The 20664-nt window shown below is 36.9% G+C and overlaps 1 protein-coding gene across 1 annotated transcript; it reads right to left on the bottom strand.

The window, feature by feature from the left end:
* Positions 1 to 4099: 4099 nt before the first annotated feature.
* Positions 4100 to 19197, bottom strand: spcs3 (signal peptidase complex subunit 3). Its single transcript, XM_057843079.1, has 5 exons — positions 18923 to 19197; positions 13829 to 13902; positions 9854 to 9930; positions 4675 to 4790; positions 4100 to 4577 (listed from the first exon to the last, which is right to left on the bottom strand). Exons 1-5 carry the CDS (start codon positions 19063 to 19065, stop codon positions 4445 to 4447), a joined length of 543 nt encoding a protein of 180 aa, XP_057699062.1. The 5' UTR covers positions 19066 to 19197; the 3' UTR covers positions 4100 to 4444.
* Positions 19198 to 20664: the final 1467 nt, after the last annotated feature.

Raw genomic sequence — 20664 nt, 5'->3', positions numbered from 1 at the left:
TAATTAATCGCAATTTAAACCATCTATAAAATATGCTGTTTTTTTCTATAAATTATTGCTGGAATGGAAAGATAAGACACAAGACGGATGTATACATTCAACATACTGTACATAAGCACTGTATTTGTTTATTATAACAATAAATCAACAACATGGCACTAACATTAACATTCTGTGTAGAAAGAATTTTAGTTCTTAAAAGATAAATGTGAGTACAAGTTATAGAAATTTTATATTAAAACCCCTCTTTATGTTTTTGTTTTAATAAATTTGTAAAATTTTCAATCAAAAAAGAAACTATTAGCTCGCCATTGTTGATGTAAATAATTACACAATGCTCATTGTGCTTAAACCCATAAAATCAGTCGCACCCAAGCGCCAGCAGAGGGCGACAAAACACCAAAAAACAAAAGTAACAAGTGGCCATGACACCGTGCTGTCATTTTAATCTGTTTGAGCGGGGCATGTGCATTAATTGCGTCAAATATTTTAACGTGATTAATTTAAAAATTAATTCCCGCCCGTTAACGCGATAATTTTGACAGCCCTACAAAATATTCAAAAAATATATAGCAAAAGAAAACAATGAACAATACGGTGTGTCATTCAATTATTCACCCAAAAAGTTCTTTTTTTTTTTTTTTTTTACAGACATTGAGCCTTTTTTCCGCTTTCAGATTTTTCTTCTTCTTCAGACTTATGTAGGAGAGTCTCGTTTTGAAAGTGGGAAAATGTAGGTAAGAGCTTGCTAAATTTACATTTGTGGAGGTTTAACAAAATGTGTAGATTAACAAGAAAAAGAACATTCTTATTAGTGCTGCAACGATTAACCGATTAACTCGGGTAATTCCATTAAAAAAAAAAAAAAGATTCAAATTAAATTTGGCTGCTTTGAGTATTCGTTTAATTAAGTGTTTGCATTTAGTGTTATTGATTTGGGTGGATACACTGCCTTCTGGTGGCAACACTGAACATGACACAACTCATTCTAAATGTTTGAATCCAGCTGCTCCCTGTTAAGACCAACATAAGCTAAGTTTTTGTTTGAGCTTTTTTTTTTTTTTTTTTTTTTAATGCATTTGTAATTTAGTATCCCCCGCATGCCCTCTTGTGTGGCAAATCTTATAACTATCTGGATCAAAAGTTCAGTTTTTAGAGAAAGATTTCTTCTATATTTGGCTTAATGAGGTAAAAAAAAGTTCAACGTCAGAGTCTTGTTTTTAAGCTGACAACATGTCGGCGCCACCAATGCTTATTTCACTGAGGTTAACTAAGGTCACCTACTGAGGATTTGAATAATGGAGACTTTTCAAAGTGATAATGAATGATAAAAAATACAAATAGATTTTAATTTGAGCAGCTAAGTTGTTGTTTACATTTAATTTTACTTGTATAAAGTAAATTATGAAGTTGCTATGTCATAGCAACTTCATATTTCACTAGCCATATTGGCAATGCCAGGGGTCAGCAACTCATGGCTCTAGAGCCACCAGCGGCTCTTTAGCGCTGGCCTAGTGGCTCCTTGTAGCTTTTTCATAAATGTTTGAAAATGGAGAAAGATGCGGCGGGGAAATATATTTTTAGTTTGAATTCGGATTTTGTAGGAAGACAAACATTCTTCTAATGCATTGATATTGTAATGAAGTTAAAAATGACGCTGCATTGAACAGCAAAGTAATCAGGTGGTGCGTTATTCTCTAGAAGATGCACTGCAGGGAAAATAAAAATGTATCGTATTTTCCACACTACAAGCCGCATTGGAGTATAAGGCGCATCTCCAATGGTCTATTTTAAAACAATTTTCATGAAAAGGGCGCAGTACATTGTAATGCGCAGTAGTGTGTTTGGTGTTGCGTTATGCATCCACAAGATGGAGCGGAGCTAAATGGAATTTCATGCCATGATTAATCAATTTTGATCTATATATAAGGCTTATAAGGCACACTGTCGGCTTTTGAGAAAATTAAAGGCTTTCAGGTGCGCCTTATAGTGTGGAAAATCCAGTAATCATGTAGGTTCATTATGTATTTGTAGCCTAGTCATTTTGATAGTAGGCTAATATAGCTAATATAGATACATACAGCATGTGTTGCCTTATTTATAAGGCATATATAAGGCTTTCAATTTTTTGTGGCCCCAGACCTTTTTTTTTTTTTGCTCCAAAATGGCTCTTTCAACATTTTTGATTGCTGACCTCTGGGCTAGGCACATACGTGTAGGTAGGGTTTTGAAATCCATTCCATTTTGCTGATCGCTATGCTTTACGAAATTGACGCCAACCTCCATCCATTATTTTCCCTCACATCTAAATGCAAAATCTCAAGTTTAACTAATTTAAAACATAAAGAACATAGGAGGTACATTAAAATTAAAGATGTCAAAATTGATTTGAAAAAAGATAACAAAAATAAGTCCAAATGTCTTATATTATGCACACTGAAATCTAATACATTTTGAAAATAAAACAAACATTGGCTTTTTTATAAGGAAATACTGTATATTCATTTCAGTTAGGCTTCTTATTTAAGTCCAAATGTGCACATTAAAATGGAATATCTTTGGAACCTCCCCATCAAAGCAGATAAAATAAGCCTTTTCAACTCATATAAAGATCTGATCTACTATGGCGGTAGATATGTGTATTTATTTTTCGATCAAAAAAAAGGTGCTTCAATCAAGAAAAATAGTTGCTTCAATCAAAATATGTATTTTCAATCGAAAAAAAAGTTACTTCAATCAAAAAAACAGCCCAACGAGTGGTGGCCATGATTCTTGCTTCTTCAAGCTTTTCAGACATTCACCATTGGTGTAGCCACTTGTCACTCAAACATGTCTGACCAATATCAAAGTGTAACATTTTTTGTCAAAATGATCCAGTAAAAAAAAATAAAAGGTAGTTCAAAACTTTTTCCACTTCATTAAAAAAATATATAAGAAAAATTATACTTAAAATATATTTATATTTTTGGAGAGGGCAATTTTATTTTTAGACAAGATTTTTTGATTAAAAATATTTTTTTGTATTGAAGCTAATTTTGGGGGATTGAATGCTTTAGACACAAACAAATGTCCTACCCATAATATGGCCCAAACACAAAATGGATTACTTTAAAGAAAACATGAGAAAAATTAAGTTTTCAAATACACTTTTTTGAGTTCAAACGTTTTTCGTGATTGAAAAAAATATTTTTTTTGATTGAAGTGATTTTTTTCTTTGAAAATATTTGTTTGAAACACTTATTTTTTATTGACTTATAAAGACAGCTAATGTCCTGCCCTAAATACGTCCCAAACTCAAAACAACATTACTTCAATACAAAAAAAAAAAATAATTCAGTCGAAGAAAGTTTTCAAATATTTTTTGAGTCTCAAATTTAATTTTTGCATTCATTTATTTGATTGACTTTTTTCAATTGAAGATATTTTGATTGCAGCAACAATTTTGATTGAAGCACCTTTTTTGGATTAAACGATAAAGACACAAATCTACCTCCATAATCTACTGTATATTTCATTGCATTGTGCTTTTGTATCGCATTAATTCAACAAGTTACGTCTCTCGTTTGTTCTTTTTTGTTGTTGCAGAAAACACATTATTAGAAGAGCTAACCATCTTTTGCTGATCACGTGTCACTCCGTCAGCCAATTTAAAGGACAACTGACCACCAAGATCGAGCCGGTGAAGAGAACTCAGTGGAATAAACAAGTCAAATATCGTTGGAAACAGATTACGCTACCCAAGCACACGGGAATAAGTCAAATGCACTTTACTGTTTACACTTATGTCAATCTGACATATCATTTCTTCATGGAGATGCATGTGCGGCAGCCAGGCAGTTTATTTAACACAAGTTTTTGACAGTTGCAGTCATATTTTCGGGACCGAAGCCCCGTACTGTATCGTTCCGGCCCAGTTTCACCTGTGGGTTTACCCAAAACCAATAATTTTTTTAATCAAACGTCATCAAAGCTTGCTCCGAACCACTCTTCACCTGGATTTTTTTTCTGATTACTTGGCACACACTTCGAAGCCTTGAAGCAGACCATACCATCACTTGCGTACAGATTCATACACCAGTGCACACTGAAACAAACAAGCAAATTTTTCAGGTCTGTTTTTATTGTTGTTTTGTAATCCAATTTTTTGACGATGATGCCGTGTCAGAATTGTTGCTGCTGGCACATGAACTCAATGTAACATTAAATGTAGCCATCTTATGCTTGACAGCCAATGAGGTTGTGTAAGAAAATCAAATGGAATGCCGTAAAGTGAATTATGTTTGGAGTTTTCAAACGTTTCTAACATCAAAGCTCAGATCTTTAGTCTGCGCATGAGTTAATGTCAAAAACACTTCTAGTCTCCTATTTTCACCAGTTTCTATGAAGTGGTAAAAGCCACTGGGTAAATGTGCTGTGAATTCTAAGATTCAAATTGTGTTTCCCTCTAGTAGCTTTTGGGTGACTCATATTTATCAGGAAAAGGTAGACTGATGCCTCCACTCCCAACTACGAGCGGCAGGATTCCAGCGTTGGGAATGACATTCCATGACAGTGTCAGCGTGATGTTCTTGTTGGCCCTGGTTGATGGATAGCACCCATTATCACGAATCAGGTTTTACACACAAACAAAAAAAAAAGGTATCAAATCCACTTCAATTACTTTGTCAGCCTTACCTCAGACCATTCCCATCATCGAAGAAGTAGTATTTCGAGTTTAAACCTCTGAGGTTCAGTTTGTTGTTTTCACCTCGAAGGACAATCTTATCCCAGAGCACCACCTGGTTCAAAGCCTGACACACGACACACACACACAAGAAAGCACAAATTAGGACTAGTAATTGGCAAATTGTGTAACACAACGGCATAATCATTTTTAAAGGCATCCTGTGTTGTCACATTCTCCTTGAGTAAGAGCCCAAGTACACCAGATGCATGATCGTTGCGGTTCCGGTCCGGTTCAGTGTTGACTACGTGCCACGCAGTACGTCAAAAACAGGCAAATCATACCGGCTGCGCACGGCTGCGGTCCGCCAACTCCGTCCCCTTGTGAGCTCTCGCGTGATCGCGCGGTATAATGTGCCATTTAAAACAACGACAAACACACGGAGTCTGTACTCATCAGAGAAGCAGAGAAAGAGCACATTTTTTTCCTTGCATATTGATATTCTAACGTTTGCTAAGTGGAAGTTTGGCCGCGAAAACAACACACAAGCTTCAACGCCTTTTTCCTTTTCTTTATTAACTTCCCACCACCTCACCTATGCAAAAAACAACATCTATATACACTGACGCTATCTAGTCCACCAATCGAAGCGTCGCGCTGGTGCACCAGCACACCAATGACAGCTGGTGCATAAATCAACCCACCGATGACAGCCCCGGCGACGCTACAATATTTTAGTTGTGTTTGTCTCTTAATTCCAGATTGACTGCATCATGTTGAGATCAAGGCTTCGTGTGTGTGTGTGTGGGGGGGGGGGGGGGGGGGGGGCTATTATGCCCTTGGTTGTGTCGGTGGGTTTATATCTTTGTGCACATTTAAAATTTATGGCACATAACATCTCATAGAGCTGTTATAAACAACTAAAGCTGAAACGAATACTCGAGCAACTTATTCTTTATTCACCTCGAGTAATCGTTTATTTTGACAGCTCTAAGCATCACGTTTTGCTCGGACTACTTTTAATGCGGGACAACGCGCTGATGCCACGTGCGTAGAGGAAGAAGCAAAAAAAAAAAAAAAAAAAAAACTTACTGCAGCCGACAGCCGCTACAAACGACGCCGACGTTGCTAATTACTAGCCCGCACATGCTACGTTAGTTGCAGGTAGCGTCTGATGAGTCTCACAGAGATCACATGTATGTTGAACTAGATGCGCAATGACAGACTAGGCCACGTCTGGGCAGCGTTAGCAAACAGCCGCCATCTTAAAGCAGTAGAGCGCTAAGCACTAATATATAAGATTAACGTTACTGTCACTACTAGTTCACGTAACGTTAGTCCTGCGGAGGGCTAGGTTTCTATTAATTAAGACCACTTTTGATGCGTGGCTAACGTGTCTTACATACAGGCTTTAACATAACATAGCGTTGTGGAGTGATGAGGGTGTCAAATAAAAACTCAATAATGCTAACTATCAATTTTAGCTCAGTAGTCATTGCTGGATAAAACACCAAGTAGCACTAGTCCCTAATGTGCTCCAATGCAGCCTGTATCATACATTTATTTTGAACACTGCAAAAACTCAAAATCCTATCAGGACTTGCAGTTTAGACTAATTTAAAACTTAACTAGAACTTAAAAATGGCTTGACACAAATAGAAATTCAATTGAAAAACGTGGGAAAAAAATCCTAACTTTTAAGTGATGTGTGCTGTCAAGCGTAAAGGCATTTTTAGGTGTATGTATGTATATACACGTATATATATATATATATATATATATATATATATATATATATATATATATATATATATATACACTTTTTTAAAATAAGATCTAAAGGTTTTTTGAGTGAAAGCAGTGAATTAGTCTTTTTTTTAATTCTAGTTACATCTGAGATGCAATTGTTGGCTGTTTTCAACAACATACATCAAAAATAAAGACATTGATTGACTGAAAATGATAAAATGTCTTGTTTTCTCATGTATATCTATAATTGCTCTTCACCTAAAAATATATTTGTTTTATCCGATAACTCGATTAATCGATAGAATTTTCAGTCGATTACTCGATTACTAAAATATTCGATAGCTGCAGCCCTATAAACAACTTAAATAATCTGTAATATTTATAAAATGGATAGCGAATTCTATACTACACGAACTAAAAAACTGCGTACTTGGAATTGGTGTCTCAACACTGCAGATTCCTGTGCCCAGCGCAAACTGTTGTTTTTTCTATGAAGAGTCAAGTGAAATGTAGGAAAGAAAGAGAAACATCTTGAATAGACCACCAGGTCGAAACTTGTGGGTGTCTTTTTTCTCTTTCGTACTTTTCCCCCTCGACTCTGCATACAAACCGACATTGTGTGTGCGCCGGGCACGAGAATTTCTGCAGTGGAACCACTTCCGGATACGCTGCTTTTTTTTTTTTTTTTTTTTTTCGCTCAAAGTTATCAGCACGCCGTGGGTTTGATATCAATGCCAGAAAAACACATAATAGGACACCTTGCAGCTTCGCTTTTAATGCTGTCCTTATAATAACGATCTGCTGCATTGTATATTACTTTGTGACTTTCCAGTTTCCACCTCCATGACGAAGCGCTCATCATCCATCTTCACTCGTGTTTAAACCGTGATTAGGCACCTGGGCTTTTGACGTCAGGCCCAGCTCCGCCCATTTTGCCGCATGCGTGTCCGGCAAAAATAGAAAATAGCCTATACCATCCGGCGGGCATGCGGCACGCCCGAGGTGGTTCGCAGTCAATCCGGAGCACTGACGCGGTCGGTATACGTTGAACAATAGGATATAAAGGGAACGGATTGGCTCCGGCGCTATTTTTTACCGGAGTCGGACCGGAACCGCAACGATCATGCATCTGGTGTACTTGGGCCCTAAGAGTAATAACACTCAGACGTTTATAATTTTCTTCACATTTTTTATTGTTTAGTTTGTATGACAAATGGATTTTTTTCCCTTAAATTACTCACATGGCGTTCAAAGTCTGAACCAGCATATATTACTTACCGTATATATTTTCCAATTAGGGCTGCAACTAACGGTTATTTTTATAATCGATCATTCGATCATTGAAATTGTTTTAGGCATGTTGTAAGTAACAATGAAGGCAAAATGGATGACGATTTCCTTCAAAAACTATAACTTATTCAAGCTTATCATAAAGGTTCTGAATATAAAACATTCAAAGAATTTCTCAGTACACCAATCAGACAAAAGTCCTGTTCACTCAAATTTTAAAAAGTTCTGCTGATTGACTTTTTTTTTTTATTCTTGTTGGCAAAGCACTGATATAAATTCTGTCAACGAGTCATTTTCTTTAAACAAACTAAACAACAAAATCGAATAAGGAGGAGGCAGACTGTAATGAATCAGTTTTCTTTATCAAACAGTTGTTTATAAATAAAATCGAAATCCAATTTCAAAGCACACTCTCGTATGAAATTTTACTGTTTAATTAGGAGTTCGTGTTGAAAGGAGACTTTAAGCTGATATATGAATGGGTATATGTACCGTATTGGCCCGAATATAAGACGGTGTGTTTTGCCTTGAAATAAGACTGAAAAAGTGGGGGTCGTCTTATACTCGCAGTCTAGACGTTATACCCATTCACGAAGCTAGATGGCCCCAGATATCATTGAAGCGATGTTCTGTCATGACAGATCTCAGCTGCTCTCAAGTTTAACCAGTGTGCATTATTTTATTGCAATGTTTTTCCTTATTCAGATGTTTCAAGACTACAGTTAGTTAGACTTCACTTTGATGGTTAATGCAGTTATTGCAATTTTGTTGTTTTATCACAATAGATTGGTTTATTTACATTTCAAAAACCAGAAGCCATTCATTTACGAATGTGATTGCACTTTGGTTTACATATTTAAATGTTCAGATATTAAGATTTGAATGAGGCAAAATCACATGCTTTTTCTCTCAAATATATTGTTATCATCATTTGTTTCAGATGTTCTGTAATCATTTTCTGTATAAAAATTAATTTGGTGTTCAAAAAGTTTTTTTTTTTCAAACTTAAGTCTTGAAAAAGAGGGGGTCGTCTTATAATCAGGGCCGTGTTATATTCGGGCAAATACGGTATGTGGTTTCTTTATAAAGAGAAATGAGACAACTTTATTATCAACAATAAGTGCTAATATGCTTCTCCAAAACACAATAAAAACGGGCACTTAAGACACTGGTGAGCATAATTGCTAACTAGCTTAGCGCTCGGTGCTAAGTAGTAACATCAACAAAGAATGCAAACAATACAATTGGCATCATTTACTCACCTGCAGTCGGTCGATGGCGAGATAATGTAAAGCGCTTTGAGCGCCTTGAAAGGTGGAAAAGCGCTATATAAGTATAACACCATTACCATTACCTGACAGATGCACACTGGATCTAACAACACAAAAGACAATCTAACTCTCCTCATTTTCCAATAGTATTGATTCAGCAACCCAACCTGAGTGTAGCAGTGAACTCTCTCTCTCTTGCTCTAATCACTGGCACACGCGCAGCCTCACATTTCATACAAACACGCACCCAAACAGAACTGCTCAGAACTGCTCATAGCTGCCGGCAAAAATCAATTATCAAATTCGTTGGCAACTAATTCATCAATCGATTTTAATCAATTTAATAGATTTGTTGTTGCAGCCTTATTTCCAGCAAAGGGTTCTGTGAATGTGGATATGAAACTGGTGAGGTTCAGTATGTCCAACAAGATTAGGAGCTGCATATCCACTACATCTGAAATATGTTGTCTCTAGTGTTGTATGATATGATACATAACGCCAAAACAATATTATAAAAACTTCTATCAACATTTTGCAGTCTATTGTCTTATCACAATCAACGGTCCTGTTCCTGCAATGCAAAGTTTTGGCCAGCAGATGACGCCCAATTTGCACTGACTTGCTCCATTGATGTGATTCCATATACCATAATGGTACGGTAGTACCACCAATCGGCCTCAATATGTCCTCAATAGTTAGCCAAATAATTAGTTTCAATATAAATTTTTTTTTTTTTTTTTTTAAGTTTCAATTGAAATTTGAAATATGCTCACTGAATATACTGGTACACCGGTCTTAATAGCCAAAACCACAAGTCACAATTATTAGTAGATAATTAGACATCTTTGCATATAGCGGGCATGTGCTTTTTGCAACTTACATTGTTTTTTGTTGTGTATTCAGCAGACAAATAAAGGAAGAGCTGTTTGACATTCCAGTCAAATATTGGCTGCAAATGTATGTAGGTCAAGAAAAAAAGCCTAAAACTATAGATTTTAAGAAAAGAAATATTTTGTTACAGAACTGAGATTACTTCTACCACAAGAATACCATAACAATACAATACCGTCAAGAATAGGTCAGTGCTATCCATTACTGGTCCTTCTCAAAAAAGTAGCATGTTCTGATAAAGTTCATTATTTTCTGTAATCTACTGATAAAAAAATAGACTTTCATGTATTTTAGAATCATTAAACACAACTCAAGTAGTTCAAGCTTTTTATTGTTTTAATATTGATTATTTTGGAAAAAAAAGTCAAGAAAAAACAAAAATCCCCATCTCAAATAATTAACATACTATGAAAAGGTACTCTAGAGAAGCTACTAACCTAATCATCCGAATCAACGAATTAACTCAAAACCCCTGTGAAAGATTCCTGAGGCTTTTAAAAACTCCCAGCCTGGTTCATGACTCAGTAGTCATATTTGACACCCTCAAGCAAGAGGCTAAGACACAGAAAGGAATTTCCGAGCGGATAGGCTGTTCCCAGAGTGCTGTATCAAGGCACCTCAGTGGGAAGTCTGTGAGATGGAAAAAGAGTGGCAGGAAACGCTGCACAACTAGAAGAGGTGACCGCACCCTGAGAAAGATTGTGGAGAAGGGCCGATTCCAGACCTTGGGGGACCTGCAGAAACAGTGGACCAAGTCTGCAGTAGACACATCCAGAGCCACCGTGCACAGGCGTGTGCTGGAAATGGGCTACAGCTGCCGCATTCCCCACGTCAAGCCACTTTTGAACCTGAAATGGCGGCAGAAGCGCCTGACCTGGGCCACACAGAAGCAACACTGGACTGTTGCTCAGTGGTCCAAAGTACTTTTTTCAGATGAAAGCAAATTTTGCATGTCATTCAGAAATCAAGGTGCAAGAGTTTGGAGGTAGACTGGGGAGAAGGAATTGCCAAAATGCCTGAAGTCCAGTGTCAAGTACCCACAGTCAATGATGGTCTGGGGTGCCATGTCAGCTGCTGGTGTTGGTCTACTGTGTTTTATCAAGGGCAGGACCAATGCAGCTAGCTATCAGGAGATTTTGGAGCACTTCATGCTTCCATCTGCTGAAAAGCTTTATGGAGATGAAGATTTCATTTTTCAGCACGACCTAGCACCTGCTCACAGTGCCAAAACCACTGGTAAATGGTTTACTGACCATGGCGTTACTGTGCTCAATTGGCCTGCCAACTCTCCTGACCGGAACCCCATAGAGAATCTGTGGGATATTGTGAAGAGGAAGTTGAGAGACAGCAGACCCAACGTTATGGATGAGCTTAATGCCACTATCAAAGCATCCTGGGCCTCCATAACACCTCAGCAGTGCCACAGCCTGATTGCCTCCATGCCACGGCGCATTGAAGCAGTCATTTCTGCAAAAGGATTTCTGACCAAGTATTGCGTGCATAGCTGATATAATTCATTGAAGGATGACTTTTTTGTATTAAAAACCACTTTTTTGTATTGGTCGGATGAAATATGCTCACTTTTTGAGATCGGGATTTTTGGTTTTTCTTGACTTTTTTGCCAAAATCATCAATATTAAAACAATAAAAGGCTTGAACTACTTCAGTTGTGTGTAATGAATCTAAAATATATGAAAGTCTAATGTTTGTCAGTACATTACAGAAAATAATTAACTTTATCACAATATGCTATTTTTTTTTAGAAGGACTAGTATAATACAGTCCAAAAATGCATTTGACAGTAAAACAATATTATATGATTGCAACATAGTGATAAACACAATGTTGTGTTCATAAACTCATGCAGGCATATGTTCATCACGAGTCACGACCTCTCCCAACTTCAGATATTTCAGGTCTTATAAATAAAGAATAGGGGGTTTCAAACTTTCAGCTGGGGCGGCAGTTCTGGCTTGTTAGATAGTATTTTGTGCCAAGTTATTTCACATCCAAGTTAATTGTTTATCATTGCCCTGTTTTTTTTTTAATTAACGACAGCATTGACATAATAAAAACTAGACCCCGTATTGGCTGCTGAAACGGGAGAAATGCAGCCACCATATTGAACCGGTTGTCTTGCTGGGCTCAACACAAACAGAAAAAGTGAAGATTATGTTTTAATATTCTTACTTGTATTATATATTTTAGAAATGTTTGTCTTGTAGCATTTTGAATCAAGAACTGGTTGATGATGATGGGCCTAAATCTGAAGATTGATAGACATATACAGTGCCCTCCATAATTATTGGCACCCCTGAAAAAGATGTGTTTTTTTGCTTCTAATATATATTTTTTCAAATAATATCGGAGCTTAATGGAAAAAAAATGAGAAAAATCCAACCTTCAATACAAAGTGCATTCATTCAATGGGGAAAAAAATCCCACATAAATAAAAAAATATTTGACATCAAATAATGTGTGTCACAATTATTAGCACCCCTGGTGTTAATACTTTGTACAACCCCCTTTTGCCAACAAAACAAGGTCTGGGGACTGAGATGGCCATGGGAGGAGCTTGATTTCGTGTCTGGTGAACCATTTCTGTGTAGATTTGGCCATATGTTTAGCGTTATTGTCTTGCTGAAAGACCCAGTGACGACCCATCTTCAGCTTTCGGGCAGAGGGCAACAGATTTTGATTTAAAATATCCTGGTATTTTAAAGCATTCATGATGCCATGCACCCTTGGTCTCACACAAAAATACACACGGTCCCAGGCTTCAACTGGGACCGTGTGCTTTGGTCAGATGAGACCAAGATTGAGCTTTTTGGCAACAAACACTCTAAGTGGGTCTGGCGTGCCACGAAAGATGCGCATGCTGAAAAGCACCTCATACCCACTGTGAAGTATGGGGGTGGGTCAGTGATGCTGTGGGGCTGTTTCGCTTCCAAAGGCCCTGGGAACCTTGTTAGGGTGCATGGCATCATGAATGCTTTAAAATACCATGACATTTTAAATCAAAATCTGTTGTCCTCTGCCCAAAAGCTGAAGATGGGTCGTCACTGGGTCTTTCAGCAAGACAATGACCCAAAACATATGGCCAAATCTACACAGAAATGGTTCACCAGACACAAAATCAAGCTCCTCCCATGGCCGTCTCAGTCCCTAGACCTTGTTTTGTTGGCAAAACGGGGTTGTACAAAGTATTAACACCAGGGGTGCTAATAATTGTGACACACATTATTTGATTTTTTTCTCTATGTGGGATTTTTTCCCCACTGAATGAATGCACTTGTATTGAAGGTTTCTCTTTTTTTCCATTAAGGTCCCATATTATTTGAATTAAAAAAAATATATTAGAAGCTAAAAAACACATCTTTTTCAGGGGTGCCAATAATTATGGAGGGCACTGTATCTCAATTTGGAAATCAGGCTTTCCCCCAGCGCTTTATAAGCCTGGCGGGCCACCAGACTTTTCTTGCATCCCCACCCAAACACCCAAATGCTCAGGACCTTGACGGTTAAATTATACAGTTTTAAAAGAAGCAAGACAGATATGTTATTCCAGTAATTGTTATTTATTCCAGTAATTGTTATTTTATCTTGTACTAAAAATACATTGTTGATAATTATTGTTTACCAATGAGGTCTCCCTTATTACCTTTCAGGGAGGGGAAAGCCCTAAGCAGGACAGATGTTTAATTTATTGTAGTATTGTTTTATTTAATCAATCAATTCATTCCCTTAACACTGTTGTGCATTAAAAAAATTAACTGTACATTTTATGTTTTATAGCTTTTGAAAAATATATTGTTGTCATTGGTAGGATTGTTGGGAAATATTTGAATTATGATTATTAATGACTTCAAAATGATTCTGTCATTTCTATTGTCTTAAGAAAATGGCTGAAAAATATTTCCGTAATTTGGAAATCAGTAAATATAAAGGTACTGGTAAAGGATATCAGCTGCGAGGTCGAATGTGATGAAACCAAGATCACTGCGCTCTCTGGATCCGGCGAAGTCGTCAACATTTTTCCTGTAATAAAAGATTTAGGTAATTTTAGCATGAAGCATGGATAAAACAAAACACGAATATATTTAAATATTATAAATCAATATCATAATTAATTTTAAATAATATTGCTACATGCTCACAACTCATCCAAGTCTGTTTTTAATTTCTTTCAAGTTTATTTTTGGTGGCTACTGCCCTTTCCAGCACAACTCCCCACAACCGTTCTGAGGGAAAGCGGCACGAAGATCAAAGAACGAAGTTTAATTTTAAAGTTGTCCGAAGGCCCGGATTTACAGGTACGTATTACAGCTACATACTTTCCTGACCCTGTGACTTTACCAGTAAAACCGGTGATGTCAGCCAAGTGGCTGTTAAATGTGAGTGAGCGCTTTCCAACAATATTGTGGCACTCACTGAGCAAATTACACTTAGATTTTGTAAGCAGGAGCATAGGCTTGCTTTCTCCTCAAGACAGAGATCATGGTTTTACAACAAAACTATTTTCACGACAAACCAAATAGCATAACTGGCAATGTGTAATTAAGAAACAACTGGAACAGGAACTGAAGACATACAGTGTATCACAAAAGTGAGCACACCCCTCGCATTTCTGCATATACAGTAAGAATATCATTTCATGGGACAACACTGACAAAATGACACATTGACACAATAAAAAGTACTCTGTGTGCAGCTTAAAAAATAGAGTTAATTTATTTTCCCTTTATAATAACTCAAAATATAGCCATTAATATCTAAACCCCGGCAACAAAAGTGAGTACACCCCTTAGAAACAACGTACATCCCTAAATGTCCAAATTGAGTACTGCTTGTCATTTTCCCTCCAAATGTCATGTGACTCGTTAAAGGTGGGCGGTCAGCTTGTTAGTGCTCAGACCATACGCCACACTCTACATGAAATTGGTGTGCATGGCTGTCACCCCAGGAGGAAGCCTCTTCTGAAGACGGTACACAAGAAAGCCCGCAAACATTTTGATGAAGACATGTCAACAAAGCACATGGATCACTGGAACCATGTCCTATGGTCTGATGAGATGGGCGGCAAAAGACTTATTTACAGACACCATTGGTTTTCATTGGGATGTAATATGTTTAAAAGTTTAAAATATGCCAGTGAATAATTTTTTAAAGTCGCTTTTGCTAAACGAAATATTAGACATTGATTAATGATCCTAAGCTAAAAAATGACGGACATTTTCAATAATTACTTACCATCTTTTTGGGTGGAAACAAAAGCGGTTGTGCGACATCTGTAAACGGGGTTTCCAGGGTAAAACCGACAAATTAAAAATAGTTCGGCGGCTTAATGCGCCATGAATCTGCTATGACAGCATATAGACATATTGGTCTATCAAACACAGCAGTTCTTTTGGCTTAAAATACAGCAGTTTATTTTAAAGAGGGGTGCAAGAGCAGAAACTGCTTTTTCATCCTTGTCTGTTTTTTCCGCCATATACAGAGGCGTCGAGTCCCATTAGGCAAACCAGGCAATTGCCCAGGGCCCCCAGCCAGCAGGGGCCCCCAGATTTAGCGCATGCAGCTTTACTGCAGTCGCAGCGACAAGAGCGACAGCGCCAGTGTAAGCCTTGTGTCCGAGCTCCCTGAAGGGTCCCCTTTACTCGCTCTGCACACCCCCCCTTCCCTCCCGTGACTCGGAGTGAGAGGCGATTTGGCTTTTTTTTTAATTGGCGTTAGGGCTGGGCGATATGGCCTTAAACATGTATCACGATAAATTGAGCAGATTTATCTCGATAACGATAAATGACGATAAATTCGCCCAAGCGGACTGTTATATAATTTGAAAATCTGAATCAATGCATGAAATACAGATTAACTATTTCTTGTTGATTTATTTACCAGCATTCAATTTGATATACTGTATTTAACAATTGTACATGCAGTCTAAACATTAAATTTATAAAAATTAGGGCTGTCAAAATTATCGCGTTAACTGGCGTTAATTAATTTTTTAATTAATCACGTTAAAATATTTGACGCAATTAACGCACTTGCCCAGCTCAGACATATTTAAATGTCACTAGAGTCAAAGGCCCACCTGTTAATTGTGTTTTGCGGAGTTTTGCTGCCCTCTGCTGGCGTTTGGGTGCGACTGATTTTATAGTGTAAGTAATTATTGCCATCAACAACGGCGGGCTACTAGTTTATTTTTTGATGGAAAATTTAACAAATTTTATTAAAACGAAAACATTATGAGGGGTTTTAATATAAAATTTCTATAACTGATTTAGAACTGATTTATTGTTATAATAAACAAATACAGTCCTTATGTACCGCATGTTGAAAATATATATCCATCTTGCGTCTTATCTTTCCATTCCAACAATAATTTAGAGAATAATATGGCATATTATATAGGTGGTTTGAATTGCGATTAATTACGATTAATTAATTTTTAAGCTGTAATTAACTCGATTAAAAATTTTAATCGTTTGACAGCCCTAATAAAAATGTATTGTAAGCAATAAGAATTCAAGTATGAACATTTATAACAGCGTGTATGACTTGAACAATGTACATTGTCAAAATCAATATGCCTGTGCAAACATGTAATTGTAACACAAATGACTTGCAGCTTGAACAGTACACTTCAAAAAGACAACTTATAGTTAATGGCTGCTGTGATATAAGTATTAAATACAAGTGTTTACTTTATGGTTTAAGGGTTTTTCCCCCCCCAGTGCATTTTTTCATAAATGCACGCACAATAAAAATAGCTGGGGCCATTTCTCGGTCATTATAAGTTTCGCCGTTGGATTGTACTTTATGCAGAATTCTTTACCATCACAAAAGCTATCAGAGGAATCACACACACAGACAGATACAAAATAACGCCACATAGTAATTGCTAGATGCAGTCCGTGCCCAATCCACTCATTAAGTTCAGCCGTTTCGACAAGGTTAGAGCCTCTATCCGACTCCATAACGTTCATTTGTAGCGTTAGCCGCTAGCTAGCGTTAGCCTGGCTACCAGTAGAAAGCACTGAAAGCACCATCTCCGGAAATCGTGAGAACAAAGGAGGACAGCGGGTGAAAGCCCGTCTGGATGCCACCAAGAGTCTACTAAATGTCGGTTGAAAGTTTGGTGAACCTCCCTTAAGCCACACTCCATCACGTTTTGCTTGTAGCGTTAGCTGCTAGCGTTAGCTTACCGGGCTTTTGTTTGATTGGCTTCCCGATGATCACGTGACTCCCTACGTAAGCACATTCACTGCTTTCTTAAAGGGGAATGAACATATACGAACAACACAGAATCAAAGCGGGATGAAAAGACTATTTTCTTGTTTTATTAATTTACCGAATTTACCGACATGGTCAAAATTACGTCGGTCATCGTTAAGAATTTCGGTGACGGTAAATTTTCGGTTTACCGCCCTGCTCTAATTGGCGTGTATCCAAAATGAAGAGAAGTTATCCTTCTGGAAGCGACAAAAGAAAGAAAAAAAAAAGCAGAAGAGGAGAAAAGGAAGCAAGACGGTGGCGAGTGTACTATGTTACTGTAGTTTTATGTCCTAATGTAGTATAAGCCGGGCACTTTGAGTGTCCTAAAAAGCGCTCCATGAGACCGAGGCATTATTATACTTTTATTAAATATGCTATTGCTCCAAGTCCAACTGTTCCCCTTACTTGCGCACGCTCGAAAGGTCCATGCTTGTTGCTTGGGGCCCCCCGGGGACCCTTGCTACGCGTCTGGCCATATACAGTGGGGAGAACAAGTATTTGATACACTGCCAATGGGAAAACCCATTGGCAGTGTATCAAATACTTGTTCTCCCCACTGTACATACGTTCGTTTTTTGTTTTTTTTTTAATTATACTTTGGGGGAAATAAAGGAGAAAAATATGTCTTATACGTATATCTTTCCAATGCTAAATCTGAATATATACATTGAACACATGTTTTGGGGGGGCGGGGCTACTTTGCGGTTTTTCACTTATCGCAGCAGATTCTGGTCCCCATTAAACAGTGAAAAATTAGGGATCAATGTGGTCATATAAAAATGTAAAATAATTCACTAAAGATTGTTTGTAGGGCTGCAGCTATCGATTATTTTAGTAGTCGGTTAATCGATAAACTAGTTTGTTTGAATAATTGAGTAATCGGATAAGGACCATAAAAAATTTAAAATACCTGAGCTGAGTCTCAAACAGTATAAAAATATATGAGGATCTATGTACAACAAAAGAACAATTGGCTATCTTACACAGCAAAGGTCAGCTAGCTTAAATGCTATAAAATGCTAACGTTATATATTTATTTATTTTACAATGCTCTGAACAAATGGTTCAGACACATATTCCCACAAAAAAAGGCTAAATATACCTATAAACTAAATTACGACAAAACATTAGATCAAACAAAAACTTAGCTTATGTTTGTCCTAACAGGGAGCAGCTGGATTCAGCCATGTGAAATGAGGCAGACTAGAAGGCAGTGCATCCACCCAAATCAATAAAACTAAATGCAAACACTTTCAAAACAAACCATTACAACACCACTTTAATTAAACGAATACTTGAACCAGCAAAATTTAATTCAATTTTTTTTCCAATCGAATACTCGAGCTTATCGATTAATCGTTGCAGTACTAATTGTTTGTAACTGAAAAGGGGGAAAAATCGATTTCTCGAGTGCCGAGGGGTTTTCGAGAGGATTCGGTCACGACCACCCCCAATCATACACTTTTTTCTTTTTTTTTTTAACTACAATATTATACGAATTGGCAGGTTGATGCCCGTCCACAAGTTAACCATGTAAGGGCGCTCGTGCAACTCACACCTGAATGGAAATTGTGCATTCCCACTAGGGCCCCAATAATTTATCAGCAACGATGGCTTTGCTACAGGTAAGAAGCTGAGAGTTCCCATTCAATATTTTATCCTAATAGTCACAGGTTACAGACACTTAAACAAAACATACAATATGGGAATGAATAGACCACGTAAAATGAACAAATATGTGGAATAATGTGATCATAAATATATTAACAACTAAACTTACAGCATTACTTGAGAGACGCTGACGTCCACATGAACTGTTCTGTCTTTAAACGCTGTTGTGATAAAACAGCCAAACGTTAAGGCCGCCATAACGCTCAAAGAGAAGGCAAACAGCGAGTTGGCTCTTGATAGAACGGTGTTCATTGTTTAAAACAAGGTATTATAATAATAATAATAATAATAATAAATAAAAGGTGATACGAGCAAGAATCAAACTCGACAAATAAGCAAACGTATTCAACTCCGCTCGTTTGGATATAATCCGGAAATATTACCAATAGCGTGTCGTGTACTTCCGGTGCTGAATTTAAAAATAAAATATCGTGTACGTGTAATGCTCTTGTGTATATAATTTTTTTTTTTAAGTAATGTAATTTGGAATCAACAAATAACATGTTGAATTGAACAATAGTAATTTGGGTAGGAAAGCGGATTTTTATATACAGTTTAAACAGCTTCTACATTACTTTAGACTGGTGTCATAACATGTACTTCCGATGTTGTACTGAAATTTGTGACCAAAGAGGGCAATGTTGCCAACAGCAACGACGACGAAATCGAAGAAGACCATTTACGCTAACAGCGTAAACTGCCATTTACTGCGTAAACGAGGATCGACGCTCACTACAAGTTGCCGAACTTGTTTACCCTTTCACGGTATATAAATGCCAAATTATCATGACGTGGTTATTGAGAAAATATCTGCCAAAATGAATCACATTTATTATATGAATTTTTGACGTTGTGAAAATAGCCACTCTAATTATATAAAAATTACAGACTGTAATTTTTATATAATTAGAGTGGAGTACTGTAATTTACAGTAAATGTATATTTGACGTTGTAAATTTGTCCGGTGTAAAAAAAAAAAATAATTATATTATTCTTTATCATGGCAAGGTTATTGTGGAATATATCCATTTAAATAAATTACATTCATTGTATTAATTTTTGACATTGTGAAAATTCCACTTCAATAAATTAGTTATTGTATTTTTGGTGTGAAATTGTCCGCTTCCACCTTACATTTAAGATTAAAAAAATATAACCTTTTCATTGTATGAATTTTTGACATTGTGAAAATTCTACTTCAATAAATCATATTTATTGTATTTTTGATGCGAAATTGTCCGCTTCCACAATAAATTTAAGATTAAAAAATAAAATCTTTTACTTTCGGCTTTTCCATTCAGGGGTCGCCACACCGTATCTGAATATAAAACTAATTATAAATTTCTAACTACAGAAGTTGAAATGCCGGTTATTAAACATCTCAACTAAAACTTGAAAATAAAATTAAAATGGTGTTACTGTGTTAGGGAAATATTTAGAGATCAGTGCAATGTTTAGATATTAAAATCTGGCTTAAAATATGTATGGAATCTATATGGTTGAAAACTTCTTTGATCAGTGGTAATGGTAATGTTTCATGTTTTACTTGCCATCACAAAAGGGACGTTAATTTGATCAACCAAAAAGCAACTTCTCTGATCTTTTTCAACATTGATTCATGGATATTTGCTACTAAGTATACACTCTTTGTATCTAACTTTGTAGACGACTGCTCTTTCAAGCCAGATGCTTGACCTCACAGCAAAACTCGTGTCATTGAAACTTCAGTTAACTCATTCACTCCCAGCCATTTTCACCGGAGCAACCCCCTTTGGTCCCGGCCGATTTACTGGATTTTGACTGATTTTGTAAGGCCCACAGAAAATTCTGTTCTATTGCTATGTAAACATG

Source organism: Corythoichthys intestinalis, chromosome 8 (genome assembly GCF_030265065.1).
Source record: "Corythoichthys intestinalis isolate RoL2023-P3 chromosome 8, ASM3026506v1, whole genome shotgun sequence".
NCBI classification, from domain to species: Eukaryota; Metazoa; Chordata; class Actinopteri; order Syngnathiformes; family Syngnathidae; genus Corythoichthys; species Corythoichthys intestinalis.
The sequence above is the reverse complement of the archived record's forward strand: the minus strand, read 5'-3'. Positions and strand labels throughout refer to the sequence as shown.